General features: G+C 40.5%; 1 protein-coding gene across 2 annotated transcripts in view; it reads right to left on the bottom strand.

Annotated features, from left to right (window-relative positions):
* Positions 1 to 26,795, bottom strand: part of cdk19 (cyclin dependent kinase 19) — a 168,411-nt gene that overhangs the window by 116,577 nt on the left and 25,039 nt on the right. For both annotated transcript variants that reach the window (XM_072551892.1, XM_072551901.1), the window contains exons 3-4: positions 7,089 to 7,199; positions 3,945 to 4,085 (exon numbers count right to left, since the gene is read on the bottom strand). In XM_072551892.1, the coding sequence (XP_072407993.1) occupies positions 3,945 to 4,085; positions 7,089 to 7,199 (252 nt within the window). The remainder of the gene's footprint in view (positions 1 to 3,944; positions 4,086 to 7,088; positions 7,200 to 26,795) is intronic.

Raw genomic sequence — 26,795 nt, 5'->3', positions numbered from 1 at the left:
TCCAGTGCTTTGTATGTCAAACACCTAATAGAATTTGGTAGCTAATGCACCAATGTCTACTTGAAGGAATGGGCTTGAGACAAACATGATAATTTATTCCATCACATCTAATTACTGAGAATCATCTGTTGAAATCCTGTGCTAACTTCCTCAGTGCGTACACAAGTTTTTTTAGGAGGTGGAACTATATTTTGTTACCTTCGATTGTTTTCTAATATTTTCTCCAGATTCAAGAAGCATAACAGCACTTTATTTTAAACTGGAAGGTTCACAGACCTAGTTTCAATTTGAACATATTTACAGTACCATTCATAAGTCTCTGTCCTTTCCCTGCATTTCACAGTTGAGCTCATTAAGTTTTGACATCATATCTGTCTGATGTCACAAGTTGTGCAAAACACGTTTTCTAACTGCACACTCTATAGCTTATTCATTGGTTTAAGAAAAGTGACAATTTCAGGCATTAGAGCTAAAGAAATCATACAGGACCTACCTTTGACCTAACCATCCGCATAGAGAATTCCTTAACTGGGCAGCAATGCCTTCATCAGTACTGAAGGGCTCTTGCTTGAAACAAGTTTACAATAACAACTTTCCTTACATGAAAAATGTCCATAAATTGACTTGTTAATTCTTGTGGGTGAATTATATAGTGGCACTTGCCAAAGAGAGGAAATCAGAATCATTTTTGTAAAATGCAAAAAGGCCAAGCATGTACCAAGCACGGCACCATCAGTTGAGATGGAAACTAGTTTCTTGATTAAATGATTTTCTCAAGCAAATAACTTCTGAATTCATTTTAGATATCCTCACTTCTTGTCCTCTTTTTAAGGGGCAAAAAGGTGACAAGATCCTCTTTAGCTGCTTTGTCCTTAATGATGAGACTACTGTGCTCATCATAGAGATGGACTTCGGTAGGGAAACGCATTCACAGTCCTGGGGTAGAGTCCCATAGTCATAGAGATCTACAGCACAGAAAAAAGGCCCTTCAGCCATCAAATCCACACCTGTCTAAATCTTCTAATCCCATTTCCCAGCACTTGGCCCATAGCCATAGTCTTAACATCTCAGGTGCACTCTAAATACAGAGGAACCGCGAATATCCGAACAAGATGGGTGGGCACTATTTCGTTCGGATAATTAATTATTTGGTTAATTGATTCAATGCCTTTCCTCTGGGGCTCGGAGATTTCTCTTAAGTCCGCTCCCCATTCAGGAGACAAGGTAGCAGCTCACCGCACGTGAGCCCCGCCCCCCCCCCCCCCATCCAGTCTAACACTGCTCCCACTCCTGCTGCCCCCACCCACCTCCAACACCAGCTATTGATCAGCCTGTCTAACCAGCCCCTCTATATCCTCCTGTAATCTAAAGGTTTCCCACTCCACCAATTTTTGTATCATCTATGAACTTCTACATTCAAGACGAAAGCATTTATATAACCCACAACTAGCAAGGGCCCCAACTGACCAGTGTGGGACCCCATTGGACACAGACTTCCAGTCAGAAAAAAAACTCAACAACAACCCCTGCTTCCTTGTCATTCAGCCCATTGTGGACCCAATTTGCCAATGTGCAGTTGCTCAAAGAAATCTGCAGACAAGATTCCAAAGTCCTTGCTTCTTTAATTATTTCACCATCTCTGAATGATTTATTACGTTTTGCCAGAAGATTGCAAAGTCATGCTTCAGTGCAGGTCTAATCTTTGCTGCTGATTTAGAAAAAGATGACTTTCAAAATGGCCGTCAGTTCATCAATTTTTTTCCCCCAAAACCTGCTATTCAACGGAAAATATCCTTGAACTTACTGTGCATTGTTGTATAGTGTCAATTCTAATACTACTTTTTAAACTTATCATTGTGATACAGAAGGCAAACACTCTTATCTCTTACAGCTGTGGTCACAAATTAGTTTTCCCATTCTATGTGGATGTTGCTCATCTTTGGTTTCTTTTCAGATGGTCCAAGTTCATCACTCATTATTATTACTTCACCTTGTAGTTTGCAATGTACTCTGCCGCCAATAACACTGCAAGGTAGGCCTCTGGATCCACACCTCTGGAACGTTCAGAAAGGTTGCTGCCTGCTTTCAAGTGTTAGGCACAGGACATCATTCTGTGATCGCGATTTGTTTCTCAGGCCCCCGGTCAGCTTGTGGAGCACAGATATTGGAAGTGGGGTGCAGCAGCATTCTCCATTATTTTTCATTGTCCTGCACAGACCAATAGATAAGCAGCTGAAGGGAAAAACAAACTGCAGGTCGACAGAGAGCGGGCAGAGCAGCAGAACAAGCTGAGCTGCTGTTGCAGAGAATCCACACAGATGTGATGTTTTTAGGGCCCGAAATTCTCTGGAATTTGGCAATAAATGAAGAATAATCTCATTAAAACAATCAAAATTCTTACAGGAAGCAACAGGGTAGGTGCATGAAGGATGGTTCCTCTGGCCAGAGGGGTCTAGAACTAATAAGGACCTCATCACAGAATAAGGAACTGATATGCGGAGGAATTCCTTCACTAAGATGCTGGTGAATCTTTGGAATTTTCAGTCCTACCCTTAAAGGGGTATGGAGGCTCAGTAGTTTAGTACGTTCAAGATTGGGATTGTCAAATTTCTACATTTTAAAGCATCAAGGGATATTGCAGGAGACTGAGGGAGAAGATCAGCCATGATCTTACTGCAGTGAGTCTACAGGCCTGAATGGCCTATGTCTGCTCCTTTACTTATATCCTTACGTGAACACATGTCTCTTTAGTCGAGAGCTAAGTTAGCTCGAGATAGGAAGTAAAGTGGAACCTCTGACACTTGCCCAGAGGAGCAAATGAGTGATGTGTCAGGAGGCAGCCACATTCGGGCTGAATTTGAATATGTCACATGGATCATCTGTGCTGGGGATGTTCTGTGATCCCAAGTCTCCCCAATCTCCCAATCTCCCATTCCTCAATCTCACATTATCCATCTAGTGGCCTCGAGCTTCTCTCACATTTAATAATCCACTTAACTTTTGCTGTAAAGAATGCTTGAGTCAGAAGAAACCTTCTAACTTTGCTCTCCCTGTTACACCTTCCTATCTCCTTTATAGAGAATGTAAATTGTTTTTGTGAACTGTGTGTTTTGTGGGTTTTTTTGTCTATTTGTGGCTTATAAATGAAATGCATTTTGAGGAATGGGTCTAAATCCTTGGATAAATACCCATTCCCTGATATGCATACACTTAAGTGAATAAACCTGTTTCAATATAAGTAATTTTGCTTTAAAAAATTATTTCCAGGAATGTATACACTATTTAAAATTAGGCACTCTTATATATGCAAGTTTAAACTGCAAAACATTTAATCTTAAAAGAAGGCCTATCTGAATCGGATGGCAACCATCAAGGCTACATCAATAAAGATATTCCATGTTGTGGCTATAGCTTTTGTTTCATGATGTTGCCAGGTAGATGGCTCAGTACAAATCAGTAATGATAATTTACACTTTTGACCAGCCACCTTGTATTTCTGTTTTGCAACAGGCAAATCCAAGGTCAACGTTTCGTAACAACAAGCTACCATTTTTTTCCATGTTATTTTTGTCAACATAATAACAGAGCATCTTGTCTGACTCCACATTTCAGGCCTCTGTAGACCTTGATAAAATTATGCACAAATGGACTTCATTTTTTTCAATCGCATGTAACTTCATCACCATATTCAACAATACAAATACAATGCATTCCGAATATTGCTCAGATTTAATGATTTACAAAGCATGGACAGTCTGTTGTGGTCACACAGAACTTACTGGAGGTCCCAGTTAACAGATAATAAGAGTGGAAATTTTTGGCAATGCATCCACAATCAATCAGGAGGTCAAAGTCAGCCATAACTGGGCCTTGGTCTCAGTAATACTTTCTGCAGAAGCACTCAAGTGTTTTTTCTTCATTATCTTTCAGTGTATTATACTTACCAAGTCCCTATGAAGAACCCAGTTTGCATGGAGATAATGAATTCCATCAAGTATTTGATAAAGTAATGATTTGACCATTCCCCTTGGAAGCTGTACTGGCTTTTTATTTGCTTTTGAGGCACGATGGAACTTGATAATATGCTGTAAAACAGCAAAACAAATCAGAAAAATTACTAATCTTGAAGTGCACAACAGATTTTACATTATCAATACCCTCCATTGATAACACCACTACAACGAAATTTACTGCTCCTGAAATTTTGTTTTACACTTATTGAAATTATTTTCTCATTATGGGTTAACAAAGGTATAACAGAGGCATCTGATACGTTCATTGGTATATACAAAAGCAGACTGGACAGATGTTGATTTATGAACCTCCAGGAAAAGTTCCAGGTCTATTACAGGAATGGCAACAGGTATTCATTACACAGCAATTACATTTTATGCCACTTCATTGCACAATTTCATGTATTTATGCCTTATTGTTATTCACTGCAAAAGAACCTTAGCATATTAATCTAAAATTGGGAATATAGTACTCAATTTAAGATTTCTAAACCAATATTTCAGGTGACAATTTGAACTTGTTCCCATGTCTCTGTGTTCACCTAGTTAGGCATTTTCCATAAGCAAGACCAAACAAGTAACTGAAATGTAATAACATTCCTGGAGTTGAAGGAACACATTTTATAGTGTTGAATTATATCAGATATGCCATGGGATTCCTGATCACTTCCCAGAGTCATAAGCTAAATGAATAAAAGAACACAAAACTGATGTCACAAAAACTATGAGTCTGACTTTAGAAAAGAAATTTCAGAGACCTGTCATTATTATAATTTAATTGGAAAGATCAAGTATGGATGGATAAGTCATGGAAGGTTGAGAACATGCAATTGAACGCATATCTATAAATTGGGTTCATCTCCATGGCATCATTCCCTCATACTCCAATTTTTGTCTCTTCCAACACAGTCAATATCGGGGGACACAATAATGTAGGACTGTCACTGGACCAGTAATCCAGAGGCCCAGCTTAATGCTCTCGGGTTAAGGTTCAAATCACAGCATGGAAATTGATAGAATTTAAATTCAATTAATTGATTCCCAAAAAATCTGGGATGAAAGCTTGTCTCAGAAATACTGATCAAGAAACCATCATCACTTGTCCTATAAACCCATGTCCTTTATTCAAGGAGGTCTGCTGTCCTTACCTGGTCTAGTGTGGTGCATATTGGCCCTCAAAGGCAATTAGCTCTGGGAAACAAATAGTGGCCTTACTGACAATGCCAACATCTCAGGAAAGAACCTCTTTTTTAATTGTAAAAGCCCCCAAAAAATTGTCTTTTCTGTAACAACCTGTTCATATCTTCTGTACTAAGAGGCGTTTGGGCAGAGTAACACAATGTTGTTGCTCACTGATTTTATAGATCCATAGAGGTTTATTCATTCAAGGGATGTGGGTATCACAGACTGGGCCAGTATTCGCTGCCCATCCTCATTTGCCCTCTCTAAAATGGTGGTAATGAGTTATCTTCCTACACCACCAGTCTATGCTCCAGGCAGACTCAAACGCATTTCAGAAGGGAGTTTCAAATGTGCCCTGTATAACTAAAATATAACACCCTTGCCTTTACATAAAGTTCCTGTTTTAATAAAGGATAGCATCCCATTAGCCTTCTCAATTATTAGATTAGATTACTTACAGTGTGGAAACAGGCCCTTCGGTCCAACAAGTACACACCGACCCGCCGAAGCGCAACCAACCCATTCCCCTACATTTACCCCTTTACCTAACACTACAGGCAATTTAGCATGGCCAATTCACCTGACCTGCACATCTTTGGACTGTGGGAGGAATCCGGAGCACCCGGAGGAAACCCACGCAGACACGGGGAGAACGTGCAAACTCCACACAGTCAGTCGCCTGAGTCGGGAATTGAACCCGGGTCTCTGGCGCTGTGAGGCAGCAGTGCTAACCACTCTGCCACCGTGCCGCCCACCAATTATATACCATAACTTTTATTAACATTCTGTTAATAACAGGTTAACTCGTGCACTAGAACACACCTATCCCTGTGCACCTCAATTCCGTTGTTAGCTGAACTGGCAGTGGTGATTTTTCTCACTGTCTATGCCAGCACTACAATTAATTCCACCACATTCACCATATTCTGAATCTTTCCCTACTTAGAATATTTATCACACTGGAAAATAATAAATTACCTCTGCGAAAACCACTCTCTGAGGTAAGTATTACACGTGTGAAACTTGAAAGGGTTCAGAAAAGAATTACAAGGATGTTGCCAGGATTGGAGCAAAAAGGAGAGTCAGAATAGGCCAGGGCTGTATTCCCTGGAAAGGAGGCTATGGGGTGACCTTATAGAGGTTAATGAAATCATTAGGGGCATGGCTAGGGTAAATAGACAAGATCTTTTCCATGGGGTAGGGGAGTCCAGAAGTAAAAGGTGTAGGTTAATGGTGAGAGGGGAAAAATTTAAAAGAGATCTCAGGGATGACTTTTTCACATAGAGAGTGGTGCATGTATAGAATGAGCTGCTGGAGGAAATGGTGGAGGCTGATACAATTACATTAATAGGCATCTGGATGGGAAAATGAATAGGCAAGATCTAGAGGGATATGGACCAAGTGATGGCAAATGGGGTTACATCAGTTTAGAATATCTGGTTGGCATGGACGAGTTGGACTGAAGGGTCTGTTTCCGTTCTGTACATCTCTATGACTCTATGATTCCAACAAGCTGCTCAATAAGTGCCACCATCCTGACTCATGAAGCTCATCTGCCCATTTTGTTCGCTGGCCTTTTTTGGAGGAAACTTTGTCTTTTGAAAATTTTGATTTTCAAAAGCAAAAGGTCAGAATTAACAACTTTTTTTTCTAAACTGCTAATGTATGCACTGCTTACATACAAGTGAACTTATTGTGGATAGGGCAGAGAAATATAGAATAACTAAATAAGTACTTGCTATTGTGAAATCTTCACTACTTAACAGCAAAATAATGGTTTTGTTGGCTTATAATGGAGGATAGATTTGAAAGGCATGGCAGGTTGTACTTTGGTTGCATGCAATATCAAACAAGGAATTTATGTGTTTAATATTCTATTGACCAGGTCCTTACCCATAAATCATGTTCTGCATAATCAAACAGGAGCCAGACCTTTCTGTCACTGTGTGAAAGGAACACCTTTTGCAAAGCAATCACATTGGGATGCTTCAGCTCTCGCAACAACTGACAGAGGAAACAAAAAGGAAGAATTAAATGGGTAACAACATTCAAAGCCAATGGAGAAAATATACAAAAGTAAAATGAAGTGATAATAAAGGTCACCATTCAAAGCAATTCTATCCCCACAGTAACTGTATTGTATAGCTGTCACTCAAACTTTATATCTTTTAATATGCAGAAAGAAAGAATAATGCCTCAGTAGTTTACAGTGTTCAATATGGCCATATTACTACAAAAATTAAAGATTTTTAAAAAACAGGTTTGCAATATTCACGTACTGCCTTTTTGGCAGGGTGAAAATAAACTTGTTAGAAATGCTGAGAGGATAGTTCTCTCATGGGAGAATTGAGGACCATAGTCTGAGGATAAAGGAGAGGTAAAAACAATGACTGCAGATGCTGGAAACCAGATTCTGAATTAGAGTGGTGCTGGAAAAGCACAGCAGTTCAGGCAGCATCCAAGGAGCAGGAAAATCAACATTTCAGGCAAAAGCCCTTCATCAGGAATCCAGGATAAAGGAGAACCAATTGAAGACTGAGAAGAGAAGGAAGTGCTTCTCTCAGAGGGTGGAGTATCATTGAAAGTCCTTACCACAGGGAGCTGTGGGAGCAGAGTGTTTGTGTATATTTATGACAGACACACACCGATTTTTGATCAGTAGGGGAATCAAGGGTTGTAGAGAAAAGGCAGGAAATTGAGCGAGAGAAATGTTGAATCAGTCATACTCCTATTGAATGATGAAGCAGGCGCGAGGGGGGTCACAAGGCCTCTTCCTATTTCCATTTCTTAACGTCTTATGATCCAAATAAAAAAATCTACATTATTAACAACAGATACTACTCTTTGTGAAGATCATTTTCATTAGACACATTTAAATTTAACACAACTTATGTCCTGGCACCTTCTGGATTCCAAATATAACCATACAAGAACAAAACAACTGGCTATTGTAAATTAGAGGCTAGTATTTCGACTTGTTCAAGGTTGGCTGGAACAATTCTTTAACTAAAACAGCACCGACAAGAAGTTTTTCAATGTAGTAATATGTTCAAAGGTATTACAGAAGAAGTGTTACTAAACAAAATAGGATACCAAACAACATAGGAATATTATGTATACAGTCAGTTCTTCTTTAACATGATGGTTGCATTCTTGTGCAATCATGTATTACAGAAAAATTGCACTTTAGAAACAATGCTTAAAGTGTTGGTGATGTAATTGCATTACAGCGAACACACATTTTTGAAAGTTCATGCTTTTGAAACGGTGCTCCCAATGCATCAATGGAGATACAACAAAATGCACATTATAGCAGAATGACCTGTAGGTCTTACATAGGATTAGGATATTTGGAAAGATAACCAAGAGCTTGACGAAAGAGGCAGAAAGAAATGCAAAAGATAGATTTCAGATTAGATTTTACTTGACGAGGCGAGAATAGCAAGTGTTATATTCCGGATCACAAACCTACTACTGTTATCAGTGTACCATGAAGCATGATTTTCACGGGTGACCCCAGAGACAGGTCTACCATCCAATTAGTGGCTTCCATGAGCAGAAATGGAGGTGAGCTACATTCTAAGAACATTGTAAAGAAAGCTAATTTGACATTTTGAAAAACATATGACATTTAAAAATGGCTACCAGAAGTCACATGACTGATTCTTGTTGATTCAATTCAGTCAGGAAATACAGTCAGTTTGAGGTGTTATCGCGACTACATCCACAAAGGAAACCATTTAGAATTTGATTACCTCTTGAAAACTTTAAAGCATCATTAAATAGGTGACGACTGAAAGATTCTGAAGCAAACAAAAGACTGGAAGAACTAAAAGGGGGCTAAATGAATTATATTAATTCACAGTTCACTGTCAACTGGGCTGGCGTTCCTGATAAAGTCTAATTAATGAGGTGGAAGATTTCACTTCCCTGTTTACCCCCAGCTCATTAGAGTTACCAGCAGAGACAGCACCTTGGCATGTAATCCACTAGCAACATTTACTTTCCTGCTCTGCCTCCATTCCATCTGATTCAAGTTGAGAAACAAAAAAAAACAATCTTCAGGGAAACTTCAAGATGTCTCAAAGCACTACATAATCAGTTATATGCATTTTAAAAACGGTATGCAGAGTTGTAATACAGGAACTGTAGGTAGGGTTAAAAGGTGTTTCTTACAGGACAAAAGGGACGCAAACAGGTTAAGAGCTTAGGGCGTTGGCCACTAAAGACAGCTGCGAATGAAGCAATTAAAATTAGATATGTGCAATGAAATAGTAACTTGCAGTAATCTCAAGACATTCTAGAACTAGAAGAGTTTGCAGAAAAAGAGGATAAGGCTATGGAGACGTTGGAATCAAACATGGAATGTTAAAGCTGAGTCTGGCAATGAAGGTCAATGAGCACAAGGGTTAAGATTTAGAACATGGACAGCAGACTTTTGAATGAGCTCAAATTTCCAAAATGTGAAGGACTGGGCGTTGGTTGGCTAGAGTCATACTTAGCATATCGTAAGATAGTTGCGATAGTTGCAAACAATCAACCCAACCCTAGGACATTTGAGAGAGGTGACTGCCAAGGCACGGGAAGTGCTCAACATATTTCAGAATCTCAGCTGCAATATATATGGGAGTTGAAACATTTGATTGACCAGGTCTGGATCAATAAAAATTTTTATTTGGCAACATTCAAGGAAAGGCCAAATCTTTTGCATACATTACATAATGTCTTCAACAACATTATCACTATCCCTGGGTATGTCCTGTCCCATTGGCAGAACAGACACAGTAAAGGTGGTGCACAATGATATAGAGTCTGAAGGAAGTTGCTCTTGGAGTCCTCAACATTGTCTCTGGACCCAAATCAAGTCTCATGGCAACAAGTCAAACATGGGCAAAGAAACCTCCTGTGAATCACCATGTAATGGTCCCCCTCAGCTCATTAACTCAATATCCCTCCATGTTGAACAGTAATTGGAGGAAGTACTAAGGGTGCCAGGGGCACAGAATGTACTCCGGGTGGGGAAATTCAATGTCCAACACAAAAAGCAGCTCGGCGGCACAACTACTGACCAAAATGGTAGGGTCCTAAAGGACACAGTTGCTAGATGGGTCCATGGCAGACGGTGACAGAACAAACACAACAGAAAATCATCCTTCACATCATCCTCACCAATCTATTGCAAACACACCTATCCATGACACTTTTAGTACCTGTGGAAATGAGGTTACAGTTTCACATTGATAATACCCTACATCGTAGTGTGAGGCACTTACACCATGCTAAATTGGACCAAATTTAAACCGATCTTAAAACTTAAGACTGGGCATCCATGCTGTGTTGTGTGCCATCAGCAGCAGCTGAGTTCTACCCCAACACAATCTGCATCCTCATGGCCAGACATTTGCTCAACTTTACCACTGCTATCAAAACCAGGGTATAACCCTGTTCAATGAAGAGTGCAGGAGGATGTACCAGAAGCAGCGCAACACCAGACATACCTAAAATATAGTCTTCATCTGGTGAAGTTGAAAAACAGGATTAGTTGCATGCCAGTCGCATGAACAGCAATGATTCTACAATTTCACAACAAAAGGATCAGATCTAAGTCCTGCAGACTTGCCACATCCAATCACAATTAGTGGAGGATAATTAAACAACTCACTGGAGGATGAGGCTCCACAAACATCCCATCTCCATAAATGGGGGATCCCATCACATCAGTGCAAAAGTTAAGGCAGAGGCATTTATAATGCCTCAGCCAAAAGTGAATGATTCATCTCAGCCTCCTCCAGACATCCCAGCTTCACAGATGCCAATCTTTAGCCAATTTAATTCACTGTATGTTATATCAAGAAAATACTGGAGGCACGAGATACTGCAAGGGCTATGGGCTCTGACAACATTCTGGCATTTGTACCTGTGCTCCATTAACTGCAACTCCCAAATCAGCCAAGCTGATCCAGAACAGTTACAACATTGTCATCTACCCAGCCATGTGGAAAATTATTCAGGTATGTCCTGTATACAAAAAAAAGGACAAATATAAACTAGCCAATGACCACAACATCATTCTACTGTCGATCAGTAAAGTGATGGCAGGCGCCATCAATTGCGTTATCAAGCAGCATTTGCTCAGTAATACTGCTCAGTTCTGGTTCCATCAAGGCTATTCAGCTCATGACCTCTTTACAGCCTCGGTAAAAACAAAGAAGCTTAGAATATAGAAAGAGTAGGCCATTTGACTCTTTGAGCTTGCTTGCCATTCAATATGATCATGGCTTATTATCCAGCTCAATACCACGTTCCTGCTTCCTCCCCATGCCCTTTGATTGCTTTCGCCCAACAACTATATCTAATTCCTTCTCGAAAACGTCAATGTTTCAGCTTCAACCGCTTTCTGTGGCAGAGAAATTCACAGGTTCACCACTCTCTGGGGAAAGAAATTTCTCCTTGTCTCAATCCCAAATGGCTTATCCCATATCATTAAGAGTGTGACCCTTAGTTCTGAATTCCCTGTCATCGGGAATATCATTCTTGCATTTCCCTTGTCTAGTCCTGTTAGAATTGTCGATGTTTTGATGAGATTTCCCATCATTCTTCTAAACTCCAGTGGATATTGTCCTGACTAATCCAGTCTCTTCTTCATATGTTAGTCCTGCCATTCCAGGAATCAGTCTGGTAAATCTTTGTTGCACTCTCTCCATGGTCAGAACACCCTTCCTGAGAAAAGGAGGGTAAAACTGCTCACAAGACCCCAGGTATGGTCTCATCAGAGCCCTGCACAATTGTAGCAAGCCAACCCTGCCCCTGAAGGTAAAAACAATGACTGCAGATGCTGGAAACCAGATTCTAGATTAGAGTGGTGCTGGAAAAGCACAGCAGTTCAGGCAGCATCCGAGGAGCAGGAAAATCGACGTTTCGGGCAAGATGAAGGGCTTTTTCCCAAAACGTCAATTTTCCTGCTCCTCGGATGCTGACTGAACTGCTGTGTTTTTCCAGCACCACTCTAATCTATAATCCCTGTCCCTGAATGCGAATCCTTTCTCTATGAAGGTGAACATACTATGTGCTAACTTCACCGCTCGCTGGACCTGCATGCTTACTTTCAGGTGAAGCGTGTACAATGACACCCAGATCTTGTTGCACCTTCCCCCCCCTCCCAACCTATTGCCATTCAGATAATAATCTGCCTTCCTGTTATTGCTACCCAAGTCGATAACCTCACATTTATCCATTTTATACTTCCTCTTTCATGCATTTGCCCAGTCACTCAACATTCCAATTCACACTGAAGCATTACTGCACCCTCCTCACAGTTCACCCTCCCACCAAGCTTTGTGTCGTCTCCAACCTTGTAAATATTACATTTAGTTCCCTCACCTACATTAATAGATAATGTTAAAGCACTAATCCCTGTAGTACACCACTAGTTACTACTCAGAAAAATATCCATTTATCTCTACTCTTTGTTTCTTGTCAGCCAGCCAATTCTCTATCCAGGTCAGTACACCACCTCCAATCCTACATTTTACTTTTACATGCTAATCGCCAAGGTGGGACCTTATCAAAAGCTTTTTTAAATTCCATGTAAATCACATCCACTGGTCCCCTTTCATCAATGCATCTAGTTGCGATCTCAGAAAAGGTCATTAGATTTGGGTGGCACAGTGGCTCAGTAGTTAGCACTGCTGCCTCACAGAACCAGGGACCTAGGTTCGATTCCAGCCTCGGGCAACTGTCTGTGTGGAGTTTGTACGTTCTCCCTTTGTCTGTGTGGGTTTCCTTCGGGTGCTCCCACAGTCCAAAGATGTGCAGATTAGGTGAATTAGTCAGGACTAACTATAGAGCAATGAGGAATGTGTTTGCTTGGAATACTCTTTGGAGGGTCGGTGTGGATTTGTTGGGCTGAACAGCCTGTTTCCTGACTGTAGGGATTCTATGATCCTGTAGGGATTCTTATCAAGCATGATTCCCTTTTCATAAATCCATATTAATTCTAACAATCTTCACACTGTTTTCCAACAGCTCTTTTATAAATTTTTATAACGGACTCTAGCATTTTCTTTACCACCAATGTCAACCTAACGCGACAATTCTCAATTTTCTCTCTATCTCCTTTTTCAAATGGTAGGGTGTGCATTAGCTACCTTCCAAAACACAGGAACTATTCCAGAATCTATAGAATCCTGAAAGTTGATCACCAAAGCAACCAGTTTCCTATGGTCACATCCTTAAATACTCTGGGATGTACATTATCGAGTCATAGGGATTTTAATACGGCCAACCACCACAACATCATTTCTCTACTTAGTGATTTCTTTCAGTTCTTCTCTCTCACTAGATCCTGTGTTCTGCAACATTTATGGGCCATTATTTATGTCCTCCTTTGTGAAGACAGCCAAAAAAAATGTACTTAATTGGTCTGTCATTTCTTTATTCCCCATTATAACTTGCCCATTTATGACTGTTAGGGACTACATTTGTATTCACTAATCTTTTCCTCCTCACATGCCTGTCGAAGCTTTTACAATCAGTTTCTATATTCCCCCCATGTCCATTCTCATACTCTATTTTGCCCTCTTAATCAACCTCTTTTGTCCTCCTTTATCGAAATCTAAACTGCTCCCAATTGTCAGATCTGATGTTTTTTTGACCAATTTATATGCCCTTACCTTGGATCTCAAATGAACCTTAACTTTCCTTGCTAGCCATGGTCAGGCACTTTTCCCATTTTACTCCAGCACCAAATACGAATGAACAATTGTTGAAGTTCCTCCACATACCCTTTAAACATTTCCAATATCTAACCTTTACTATTATCTCGAAGTTACATTCCCCAATTTATCAGAGCCAGTTCATGCCCCATACATCCATACATATGTAGTTTTCTTTATTTAGATTCAGGACCCTAGTCAGACAATCAACTACGTCACTCTTGATTGTACTGAATAATTTTATTATGTTGAGTTTACTCTTCCCCAAGGGGCCTCAAACAGCTACATTCCCAATGATTCCTTTTCCATTACACATACACACTCCAATATGGCTGCATTTGACCACATTACATCAAGGAGCTCGAGTAAAACTGGAGTCAGTAGGAATCAGAGGAAATCTCTCCACTGGTTGGAATCATACCTAGCACAAAAGAAGATGGCTGTAATGGCTGGAGGTCAGTTAACCCAAGTAACATTCATTCCATGCAAATTCGAGGCATCACCATTTCCAACAAGAGAAAATCTAACTATTGCTCTTTGACATTCAATGGTATCATCATCACCAAATCTCACACAATGAAATCCTGGGCATTACCAAAGACCAGAAACTGAACTGAACTAGTCATATAAATACATTAGATACCAGAGCAGATTAGGAGGCCTGAAAACTTGCAGCTCATAACTCATCTCATGCCTCACTAAAGCCTGTCACCATCCACAGGCACAAGTCAGAAGTCTAATTGAATACTCCCCACTTTCCTAGGTGGATGTGTTGTGGACCAGGCCTGACCCCTCATTTTTAAGCACGTAGCCCAGACCATAACTTTGCTATTTGTTTTAGGTAAGTGTATAGTGGTTATTTCCGGAGTGAATTAGCTGGTTCAGCTGCCAAGCTTTAAACAAACAGGATTTATTTACAAGATAATGGAATGAAACACAAAGAACAGAAAACAGAACACCAGATAACTTATCCTATCCAAAAATCCAACAGACTATCTCAAACAAATGATGCTGTTCTGAACATGCTTGCAAGAGTCCCAAAAAACACATCCCTTAGCACAAAGAGTAAAAATGAAACAAACCAGAGTTTACAGGCTTGAATTTAGAGAGATAACCCAGCTGGACTTGCCCCAGAAGCCTGTCTTCACACACACTGCTGCTGAACTGAATCAAAAATTCTAATCTAATTGAAGGCTAGTTACATAGCTAGCTGGCCACTTCCCTTTGATTATATCTTTTGAATAAATCTTTCAAACCCAGCCTAGTTGGAGCCTGGTCAATTACCCCCTCTCTGAAAAAAAACTCAAGGGCATAGTAACCTTATAAAAATACCAGCATTCTGACGCCTCCCCCTTAAAACAAAATGAACCATCAATATCCAAAGACGGCTTCTTTGAACAGTTTGGATATGAAGTTTGACCCTTGATCTGACTGTATCTCTACTGGTAGTCCGTACCTAGTAAAATAATTTGAGTAATTCCTCTACAATCCTTTTAGCTGTGATATTGCCCAATGAAACAGCCTCTGGAAATCTATTCAATACATCCATTATTAACAAGTACTGATTATCACTTTTTGTTTGAGGTAGGGGACCTACACAATCAAATAAGACTCTTGTAAAAGGTTCCTCAAATGCTGGAATAGGCATTAAAAAGTGCAGGCTTTATTACCACTTGTGGTTTTCCAATTACCTGACATGTCTGACAAGTCAGACAAAATTCAATTACATTCTAGTGCAGTCCACAGGCCAGTGAAAATGTATTTTAGCCTGTGCTTTCCTCACCCCCAAATGACCTCCAAGTGATAGCTCATGCACCACTCGCAACACCTCCCTTTTATACCCCACTGGCAACACGTTTTGATGAATTTCTGCCCATTTCTCATCTGTTTGAATATCTGATAGTCTCCATTTCGTCATTAAGACATCATTTTTCAGGTAATAACACTCAGGGATACATTCAGATTCCCTTCTCTGTATATGCCTATATAGAACCGCTTTAAATTTTCATCTTTCTGTTGTAACTCAATGAGTTCTGTAAAACTAAAAATATTTGCATGATTATTTATTTGCTCCTGAATTGTCTCAACTAACTGACTGAACAAAGTCGCTGCTAATACCACTTCAGCTTCTCTATCTGTATCGTCTGATCTCTGATTTCAACTGGTGACTCTGTGACCTCATTACTAGACAATCGGGGAAGATTCCAGGTACAAATCCTGCATCTCCACTGGCCTTTCAAGATGGCACACCTAATAGTGAATCAGCTATATCATTTGCAAGGACAAATTGTGTTCCTGGAGCTGAGAGTTTGTCCAGTACTCCAACACAAAATCTCCACACTTTTCTGGACACTCTAGCCCTCACTTCACATTAACTGAGTGCTTTTTGTCTCACTATGAATTCCCATTACCAGTACCTTTTCTGGCAATAGACCTTCAGGAGTACATATCTTTCAACATCACAGACTGAGAGGACACTGTGTCCCTTAATATTATAACCGCTTTACCTACTACTCCTGGCCTACCTGAATAAACTTCACTTTTGTAGGTATATTTTCGAAGCAAATCTGGCACTTCCTCCTTAACCAATGTCCGATCAGCTTGTACACTCTGATTCAGCTTTCTAGCTTCCTCTCTGCTTTCTGTTAACATTCGAACAAAACTCCCAGGCTAATGCTGTTTTCCTATATCTGTTTTTTTCCTAGCACCAACACTGTGATTTCATGTGGCCTACTTTTTTGCAATGAAAACACCACAGCTTTTTACCTTCTTTGTCCCTTTCAAGAGTTTCCTTTTCACCCTGTGGCAAGTTATCCTTATGAGCTTCACCGAGAGATCTACTTTTCCTTTTCCACATAAGGATTTCTCTTTTCCCCAACTTCCATTCCTCATGGATTGAAATTGATTCCGTAAGGCAAACTGTGTTTAATGGACCAACTCATAAACATCAGCCATTTCAGCTGCCAACCTTGCTGTTTTAACTCCCTGCTCTTCCACAGGAGTTCACTTTGTAAACTTTTTGTATATTCCTCACAGCTCATTTTACTATCTATTTTTGTATTAATCGCACATTTGACTGCAATACAGTCAAACCCTTCATCCAATCCAACATGGACCATAAATGGTTGAGACTCACACCCTGATCAATGTGGCACTCCACTAGTTATAATCTGCCAACCTGAAAATGATTCATTAATCAAACTTCTCTGTCTCCTGTTAGTTACTGAATCCTCTATCCAGTAAGTATATCACTCGCAACACCACGAGCTCACCACAAAAGAGGGAGAATTTAGCCATCCCTCCCTGACATTGAATAGCATTACGATCACTGACTACCCCACAATCATCATCTAGGGAGTTACCATTGACAAGAAACTGTACTGGATCAGCAACATAAATATTGTAGCTACAAGAGCCAATCAGAGGGTAGGATTTCTGAGGCAAGTAGCTCACTTAGGACTCTCCTCTGTACAAGATAAAAATCAGGAGTGTGGTGGAATACTCAGCCCTTGACTGGATGAATGCTACCTCACCAACACAAAATAGATGTTCAGCATCGCTCAGGACAAAACTATCCAAAATAGTACCTCAAACATTCATTGCCTCTACGTCTGATGCATGTGACAGCTGCAAGATGCATTGTAAAAACTCTCCAAGGCAGGACCTTCCAAACTTCTAAACTGTGCCACCCCAAATGAGAAGGGCAGAAAGTGCATGGGAAAAACACTGCTGCAAGTTCCTTAAGAATCACACTATGCTCACTTGCAATTATATTGCCATTTCTTCAAAATAACTGAGCCAAAATCCTGGAACTACCTTCCTACAAACCACTGAAGATGTACCTACGTCACAAGGACTATTGCAGTTCAAGAAGGCAGGTTTACAAGCATGGGCAATGGACTGTGGCCTTGCCAGTGACATTTAGTTACAAAGAATGATTTTTAAAAAGTGAAGAAGGCATTGTAATTGGAAAGTACTAAAAGACATAGGGCAGAATAAAGCAATGTGAGAAATATGTGGAAAATGGTGGTCTTGGTAGTGGAGCAGATTGGAAGCTTATCTCAGGATCAAACACAATACCATGGCTACAAAGAGCCTGTTTTAGCTTTAGAAAGTATACATGGAGTGGATTGGAGTTGGAGTAGGAAATGAAGCTTGTTTTTGCTAAATCCATCTGTTCAGAGATATTATTACACATCTCTGGAACAGGTGGGACTTGAACCTGGGCCGCCTGGCTCACACCTAGTACCACTGTGCCACAGCAGCCCTAAAATATACCTTTTTGGTGAACAGCAGGATTCAAACCTAGGTCCCCAGAACAGTATCCGAGTCTTTGGATTAATTTTCTAGCAATAATATCACTAGGCCATTGCCTCCTCAGGAAATTGAGCTTTTTTATTTCTCATTTTATCCATAAGTATTATCACACACAACCCAACATATCACCTGTGGAACTTTTCATCTACTGAACTACCACTACTAAATCACAAATGTTCAACTGATTAATTTACAATGTCAAACCCATAAAGGGCAATGCAATAACACCAAAGGTGAAAGAGAGGGGTACAGCAAGAGGGGGAAGATTTTATCAAATGAAGGAATAAAGCTTGTTTTTGTTTTAAATCTACCTGCTCAGAGATGTTATTACACAATCCAGGAGCAGGTGGGACTTGAACCTAGGCCTCCTGGCTCACAGGAAGGGACACTACTATGCATCGCCAGAAATAATCATCCTGCTCAGTGATGCTATCACACACACCTTTGGATAATACCACTGATCAACTATATCTGTGATTTGGACAAATTACCAGAAGCTAACTATAACCAGCATAAATAAAATACGTCTATGTCAGCAAGGAAATTAAGTAAATTTAAAAAGAAAAACACACAGGTTCAGAGTTTGAATAGAGATTAGAAAAGGAAATTTGTTTCTAAGTAAAAAATAATTTTGCTATGAAATAGAAGTTATTCCCAGCGATCATATTTTATTTGTATCTGCTCACTAATCAGTTCACCTCACCCTTTTACTCAAGTGGCTTAGCACAATATAACCCTGCTAATTTGTTGTTTCTTTCAAGCTTCAGTGGAATTACTTTTAATACAAGCAGGTAGGAATGATGCTGAGGTGGTATCGTTGCTGCACCCAGAAGCTATTTCACCAAACTGAGTTAATGCAAACGTATTACATTATCTCACTCTGCTCTATTTAAACAAATGTTCGTAAGCAGACTCAATGGTGCTCAAACTAATATAACAAATTAGGCTGCACTAAATATAAACTTTGGGAGACTTCTGCTCCATCCTGTTTGACTATTCAGTGTAATGAAGTTTGAACACCAATAAGGTAGATTATTGGGTAGCATTCAGAATGGAATAAATATGTTCCACATATAGACAGGGATAAAATGACACTGCATGCCGTCTTGCTCAGAGATTACATAGCTGCAGAACAGTATTCAGTAAGGAGACTGCCTCAATCAGCGTGCCTGTTTTGCGTTTAGGGCGCAGGGTATTCTTCAAAGGTGAAGAAAATGGCTGTAACTTTCTCTCAACATTTAAGGTTCTCTATTAATTATAATGAAAAAATATGTATGCAGGATTTAGCTTTGTTTCTTCTACAGCATCCAGCTTTTCAATATGCATCAGGCTAAACAATTCTAAATGTACTTTGTAAATTGTTTCTTACACTCAATAAATGTTTCTGCATTTTACTGATAACTCCTGAAGCACTTGCATCATAACAAAACCATTAATAACCACAAGTATATACATGACTGTGTTTCCATTTCAGTACAAATGTGTTAGTACAGGCTAGTACATGTGCAGTAAAATGAAACCATGTATGGAAATCACACAGTAAGCAATTATCTCTTATGAAACACCAATTGGAAATCATTCAGCAACCTCCTACAGGTTAAATGTAACAATAAATTAATGAAGGATAACATATTGCTGAACAATTGACATCACATCGTAATTCATAAATGTTATGGACCAAACCAAATCCCCTCAAAATATATCAAGGAGATAGCCTAGACCGTAACTTTTATTTAAAGGAGATTGTAAGGGTCTGTGTTCCAGATGTGATTCAATTGGTCCACTATTAGACTTTAAGCAAAACACACTTCATTCTTAAAAAAGTTAAAACATAAATGAGAAAAGAATTGTATAATTTTAACTCTATCGAAATACTAAATGATGTATATGATTTAAGTACGAAATTATCTCACAGCAGAGAGAGAACTCAAGTGTTTTGCTGTAGCAGAGAAAGCGGTGTCGATCAGCTTCAACATCCAAAAACCCGAACTTCAACTGAAAGTAAAACTAAAAGCCTGGATCTGTGTTAGACCTGACTCTACACACTCATGTTTCTTTTGTCTAACTCAAAAAGAAACCCGGGGGGATTCAAGATGGCAGCAATCTGAATAGATCAGCCTTGCACCCCAACCCAAGGTAGTAATTTTTTTTCACCCTCCACCTTATTTTTTGGAAAAAATTGTTAAATGGTAAAACAACTGTTTAAAATCCTTTTTTGAGCGTGCGAGAACGGCTAAGGGGAAGCAAACAACCAAGTCTCAACACTCAGGACACTCGAAAACAGGCAGGCCTAAGACTACAACTGGGGAAGCAGCTGCAGCTCCTTCTGCAGCTGTGAAAGAAAATGCCTGCACAGCAGAACACCGTGGAAGAACACAGAGCAATCCGACAGCTGATCCAGGAAATGAGGGAAGAGACTCATTATCAACAGCCCATCTCAACCATGCTGCAAAAGCATGAGAAGGAGTTGGACGGGCTCGGGAAGCAAGTTGAAGAGGCTGAGTGGCGGACTGTGGCATTGGAGACCAAGGTCAAGTCCTCCGCGGGGCAGATCCATGCCCTTGAGAAACAGGTTCGGGCCCTGACTCAGCAAATTGATGACCAGGAAAATAGAGTTAGGAGGAAAAATAACTGGGTCATTGGTGCCGGAGGGAGTAGAAGGTGGACAGCAAGCAAGTTTTTTTGAAGACTGGCTGCCACAATTTCTTGGTTGAGATGCCGAGGTCAGGGTCAGTACCCCCACCCAGTTCTGATACGATTTCAATGCTACAGGGACAAGCAGAGAGTCATGAAAACTTCTAGAAGACTGGGGAGAGATCAGCAGGCCCTCACCCATTTGGGAACTAAGATAATGTTTTTCCAGGACTTTTCTGCGGCAATGATCCATAAGAGGAAACGGTTTGATGAGGTTAAGAGAAGGTTAAAAGACCTCAGTCTTCAATATTTGATGAGATACCAGTGGTACTTTGTATTACTTGTGAGGACACTGTGCTGTCGTTTCATTCCTTGGAGCAAGCCAAAAGCTTCTTGGACACTTGAAAATAATGTAGATGTATTTATGGACATGGACAATAGTGTCTGGGTTCTTTATTGTCTTGCTTTTATTTCTTGTACTTTCACTCTTTTCCCAAAGAAGCTGTTGTTGGTGGGGTTTTTTTGTCTCCGAGCTGGAGTAGTATTGATGTATTGTAGGGGGTGGGTAAAATGCTCACTATTTTTGTTATACCTTTGTGTTTACAATGTCCTTTGATTGGTTTCTTCCATTGCTTGGGTTTGGGTGCAGCTCGAGCGTGAAGGGAGGGATGGAAGTGGGTGCAGGAAATGTAAGCGAACTCTGTAGGCAGGAGGTAGTTAGGTTTTTTGTAAATAGACTCTACGAGTCTCCTTTTGAGTATGTTCAACGTGTTGTAAGATGAATTCGTCCTCTCAGCAGGTCAAAGGTGATTGTAAAGGATCATGGTGAGCAGCATTCTTAAATGGTGCACCTGGAATATCTGAGGGATCCATTCACCAGTTAAAAGGAACAAAGGTGTTGTCGAGCCTTAGAATGGAGAGGGTGGATGTTGCCTTATTACAGGAGACCCATCTTTATAACATGGAACACTTGAAGTTACAGCAGGGTGGGTCTGATTGGATGTTTTTCTCATCTTTTAGCACTAGGAGCAGAGGAGTGGCAATACTCATCTGGAAGGGTCTCCTATTTAATTTAATAGACTGTGTTAAAGATGAGAATGGTCAGTTTGCTATTCTTAAGGCCCTTATACAGGGCGAGGAATATGGTATTTTGAATGTCTACTGTCCTCTAGTCCACCCTCTTAAATTTCTGACTGATGCATGATCTAAGCTGTAGACCTTGGTGTCGCAGCATATTATTATGGGGGTGAGGGGAACGACTTTAATTGCCTTATGGATACTATGCTGGATAGAATGCCCAAAACCGCTCCACACCACCCCCCCTCCCCAAAACATTCTTCACAATCTAAGCAGTTGGGTGATCTCTGTGTGAAACTTGGGTTGGTAGACGTTTGGATACACCCTACGGGCAGAGATTTTACATTCTTTTTAAATTCTCATAAATGCCATACAAGGCCTAATTATTTCCTTACTCCCGCCTCTTTTTTAGATTTGATGGCATCCTGTTCGATTGAGAATATTGCCATCTCTGATCATGCCGCGATGTATTTAATGGTTAAGATTAAGGGTGGTGCAATGGGCTCACGGTACCAGCAAATGGATCCCTTCATCCTCAAGGACAGCAAGTTTGTAGAATACTTCGAGGGAATTTGAAGCTTTTTGGCCACCAACTCAGGTACAGCTCATAATCTTTCCAGTCTTTGGGAGACTGCTACAGCCTATGCTAAAGGAAAAATTATTTCATACTCTGCCAGCCAGAAGCGACAGAAGGGAGAGCAGCAACATCTGTGTGAGGCATGACTGAAGGCAACTGAGATGGCATATTACAGTAAACCATCACTGACTAAGCTACAGCAAATCACAGCTCTCCGATCCACTTTAAACTCCATGCTAATGCATACAGCAAGGAAGAAACTTTCCTTTGCGAAGCAGAGTCTGTTTGAGCATGGCGATAGGCTGGGTAAATACTTGGCATGTTTGGTCAGGAAGAAGAATGTCTCCCAGTCAATTGCTTCTATTAGGGAAGGAAATAGGACTCTTACTTATGATGCTAAAAAGATCAATGAGGCGTTTCGGAGGTTTTACTCTGAACTTTACCAGTCCGAATGCTGTGAGGACAGATGGGATAAGATGGAGTCTTCTTTTAGGAATTTGGATCTTTCTGGTTTGTCTGCTGAAAAGGCATCTCTCCTTAGTGCTCCGTTAATAGCCCAAGAGATACAGGAGGCAGCGAGGCAACTTCAAAGTGGAAGGGCACCAGGCCCTGATGGCTTGCCCAGTGAGTCTTATAAAGTGTGTGTAAACATACTGTCAGGACCAATGCTAGACATGTCTAACTATTCATACAGTTGGATTGCCTCCTGCCATCCTTGAAAGAAGCTAATATCTCTCTTATCCTCAAGAAAGGGACGAGGCTGGAAGACTGTGCTTCTTATAAGCCACCTCGCTTTTAAACTCTGATTTTAAAATTTTAATCGAAGACTCTGACATTGAGGTTGGAAAGGGTGTTGCCCTGTATTGTTCTGGAAGATCAGACGGGCTTTATAAAGGATTGAAGATCTTCTAATGATGCTGGGAGACTGCTTAACATGATTCAAGTGTGCCAGCAATGGCCGATGGTTTCCTTGGACACGGAGAAGGCATTTGACCAGGTGGAAGGGAGCGGTTTAGCCTGGGTGAAGTGTTTACTAGATGGGTATGGGTTCTTTACAGTGATCTTCTAGCGGCAGTTCTCACCAATGGTATACGGTCTGATAATTTTAACATTGGTAGGGGCAGTCGGCAAGGCTGCCCCCTCTCACCTTTGCTCTTCACATTGGCGATTGAGCTGCTGGCAGAGACCATTCATGGGGACCCTGATATAGCTGCCCCAAAGGTAGGGTCTAAGGTGCATAAGATCACATTATATGCGGATGATGTTCTCATTTTTCTTTCGAACCCAATGGTTTCGGTGCCCTACTTGATACAGTGTATTAATTCATTTGGCTTTTTCTCAGGCTACAACATCAATTTGTCAAAATCAGAGGCTATGCCATGGGGCGGGGGGGTCTTAGGGGAATACTGGACATTGAAGGTGGGTTCCCCTTTAAGTGGGCACAGGGAGGCTTTCTTTACTTGGGCCACTGTTAACCCTAATTTTGATCAGTCATTCAAGGCTAATTTTGTTTATTTGTTTAACAATATTAAACAAGACCTTCAAAGACGGGGGCCCTTCCAATATCATGGCTAGGTCAAGTTGCTCTTTTCCTAGACAAACGTTTCAGAAACTAAATGGTTGGTTTAGTTCTTTTATTTGGCACCATAAGTGGACTCTTATCAAGCTTATGAAATTGCAAATGCCCCAGGGATTGAGAAGAGTAGATTTCCTTGATGTCACAAGTTATCAATTGAGCTCCCTTTTATGTTTTGTGAGTGATTGGGCATGTGAGGACTTGGCATCGATATGGTTGGACATTGAGGCCTTCCAGGCAAACTGCCCTCTTATTAACCTGTTGTTTCTGGACAAAATGAGGATAGTTATGGAAGGTTGCCGCAATCCAATAGTTATTAACACTGTCAAAGCGTGCAGGGCAATGAGACAGGTGGACGGTAATATGTCTAAAACATCTTTCTATACTCCCATAATTGGTATGCCATGTTTCCGGCCAGGGACAATGCATCCCAGGTTTAAATCCTGGGCGGATAGGGGAGTCCCTTTTTTGGGTGACCGGTTTGATGATGAAACTTTAATGTCATTTGAAAAAATAACTCTTAAGTATGGATTATCGAGTAGGGACCTATTCCGTTTTTTTACAGATCAGAGATTTTATTTGAAAAGAGTCGATGCTTCTGACTAAGTGTTATAGATCTGACATGGAAAAGAGGTGCTTCAGGCTAAGAGTACTCTTTCAATGAGTACTCTTTCATTTATTGGGGGAGGTTCCTCAGGTGATATTGAGCGATTACGGAAGGTTTGGGAGAGAGAGTTTGGAGTGTAGATCACTCTGGAAACTTGGTAGGACATTTGTGAGAGTGTGAAGAAGATTTCAATAGCATGGGTCCCAAGCTATTCAGTTAAAGCTTCATCATAGGGCTCATCTGGCCCCAGATCGTCTTGCAAATTTTAAGTAGGGTGCATCTTCATTGTACCCCAAACATGAAATAAATACAAGTACCCTCATGAATTATTTGTGATCCTGCCACAGTCTCCATACATATTGGAGCACTGTGGCAGGAGTAATAAAGAGCGTCTTGGGGACCGAAGTCAAGGTGGACCTGGTTTCTCTTCTCCTGGGTTTGCTGAATTTATCTCCCTTCGATGTACATGGGAGAAGGCTTTTCAGCATCCTCATTTTTTGTGCGAGGAAGAACATTCTGACTTGCTGGGTTTCTGAGAACCCCCGGGTCTGCTGGGATGGCACAAGTTAATTATGGAGTACATTCCTTTGGACTTTCTTACAAATATGGTGCACCAGAAAATGGACTTTTTTTTTTAATAAGACATGGCAGCCCTTTTTGAATTATTTCGAAGCAGATCTGTCTGCCATTTTTGTGAGAGCTTTTGTCTAGCCAAGGTGGTTTGGTTTGCTAAGCCTAATCCTGAGAGAAAGAGTTTTGAGCAAACCTGGGTTTAATAATTGATGCTCTCAAAGGTTGAGAGCTGAGGCCTTGTAACACTGAGCGGTTTTATTTATTTACTTACTTATTTATTGATGTGTAATGGATGCAGTTGTGAGTTCTTTTGTAGAGTAGAATAATAATTGGCTTATTGTTATTATAGCTTCATATTTTTGTAATTTTATAATTTTATAAAGAAAAACTTTTTCAATAACAATGTTTAAATAAAAATGAAATCCAGGGAGTTCAAAGCCGTTTACCCACTGCTTCCAAAGACAACACTCCAGTACAGAGAATCAGTTCTCTTGCAGAGAAGTAGCACAGAACAAATCCCTCTTAAAACGCACAGTACCGTCACTTCAAAGACATGCTTTGTATTTTCAGATTTTACCTGCACCTTGATTTAGGCTTATTTCATAACGTAAATTGGGGAAAATCACTTCTCTGTAGGGAGTCAGGGACATTATACCGATTCAAATGAAATTAGGTCACAACAGCAATTTATACAATTACAAATTGACCAAGTCTCAAAACGTTGTAGGACAATATGGATACATATTCAGTAATGGTAATGAAGTCAGCCAGATGTACCGCATAGAATTACTTCCCTGATTGGGGCTGTTATAACCTGGTTGAATCAGGGAGCCCTGGCTGACAGATACAATCAGGAACGTTGATGCCTTTAGGGAGAGGTGGGCACAGCAGGGGATGGAGTGCTTTATCTCCAACTCAAACTTTATTTTTATTTGGTCCCCTCCTTCTCTGTCTACCTCCCACTTCATTTTTCATGTAAGCATTGCCTTTATCAGACTTATTTTTGTTACATGTCACTAGCCACATGAGTGTTTTTCTGGTGGTGCAAAATATAGAATAGTTTTTGCACAACAGTGTCTTTTTACTGTGTTACTGTGCACACATAAGCATGTGATTTGGGAAAAATATAGGCACCACTGCTGGGTGCAATTGCCATGGTTGGGGGGGGGGGGGCGGGGGGACAGAGTTCATAAAAAAAGGAATCTCAGAGAGTTTAAAAAAGGCAATAATACAGAATTGTCAGAGGTTCTGTTCAGTCTGAGAGCTGGCTCTGAGAGCAGGCCCTGAGGGAGCCGAATCACCGTCAAGGACCCACCACTTGTAAATAAAGGGTGACTTTGTTATGCCTTAGAAGGGAAAATATATGGTCCATGTATCCAAGTGACCTACTTGGGCTACAGAGTTGACAAGACCAGGTTACACCCGTTGGAAGGTAAAGTAAGAGAGATCAAAGGTGCTGCAGCTCCCACATCAGTATCAGAGTGTAGGTCTTTCATTGGGCTGGTGAACTATTATGGAAAGTTCA

This window comes from Chiloscyllium punctatum, chromosome 3 (assembly GCF_047496795.1).
Source record: "Chiloscyllium punctatum isolate Juve2018m chromosome 3, sChiPun1.3, whole genome shotgun sequence".
Lineage (NCBI taxonomy): Eukaryota > Metazoa > Chordata > Chondrichthyes > Orectolobiformes > Hemiscylliidae > Chiloscyllium > Chiloscyllium punctatum.
This window is presented reverse-complemented; position numbering and strand designations above follow the sequence as displayed.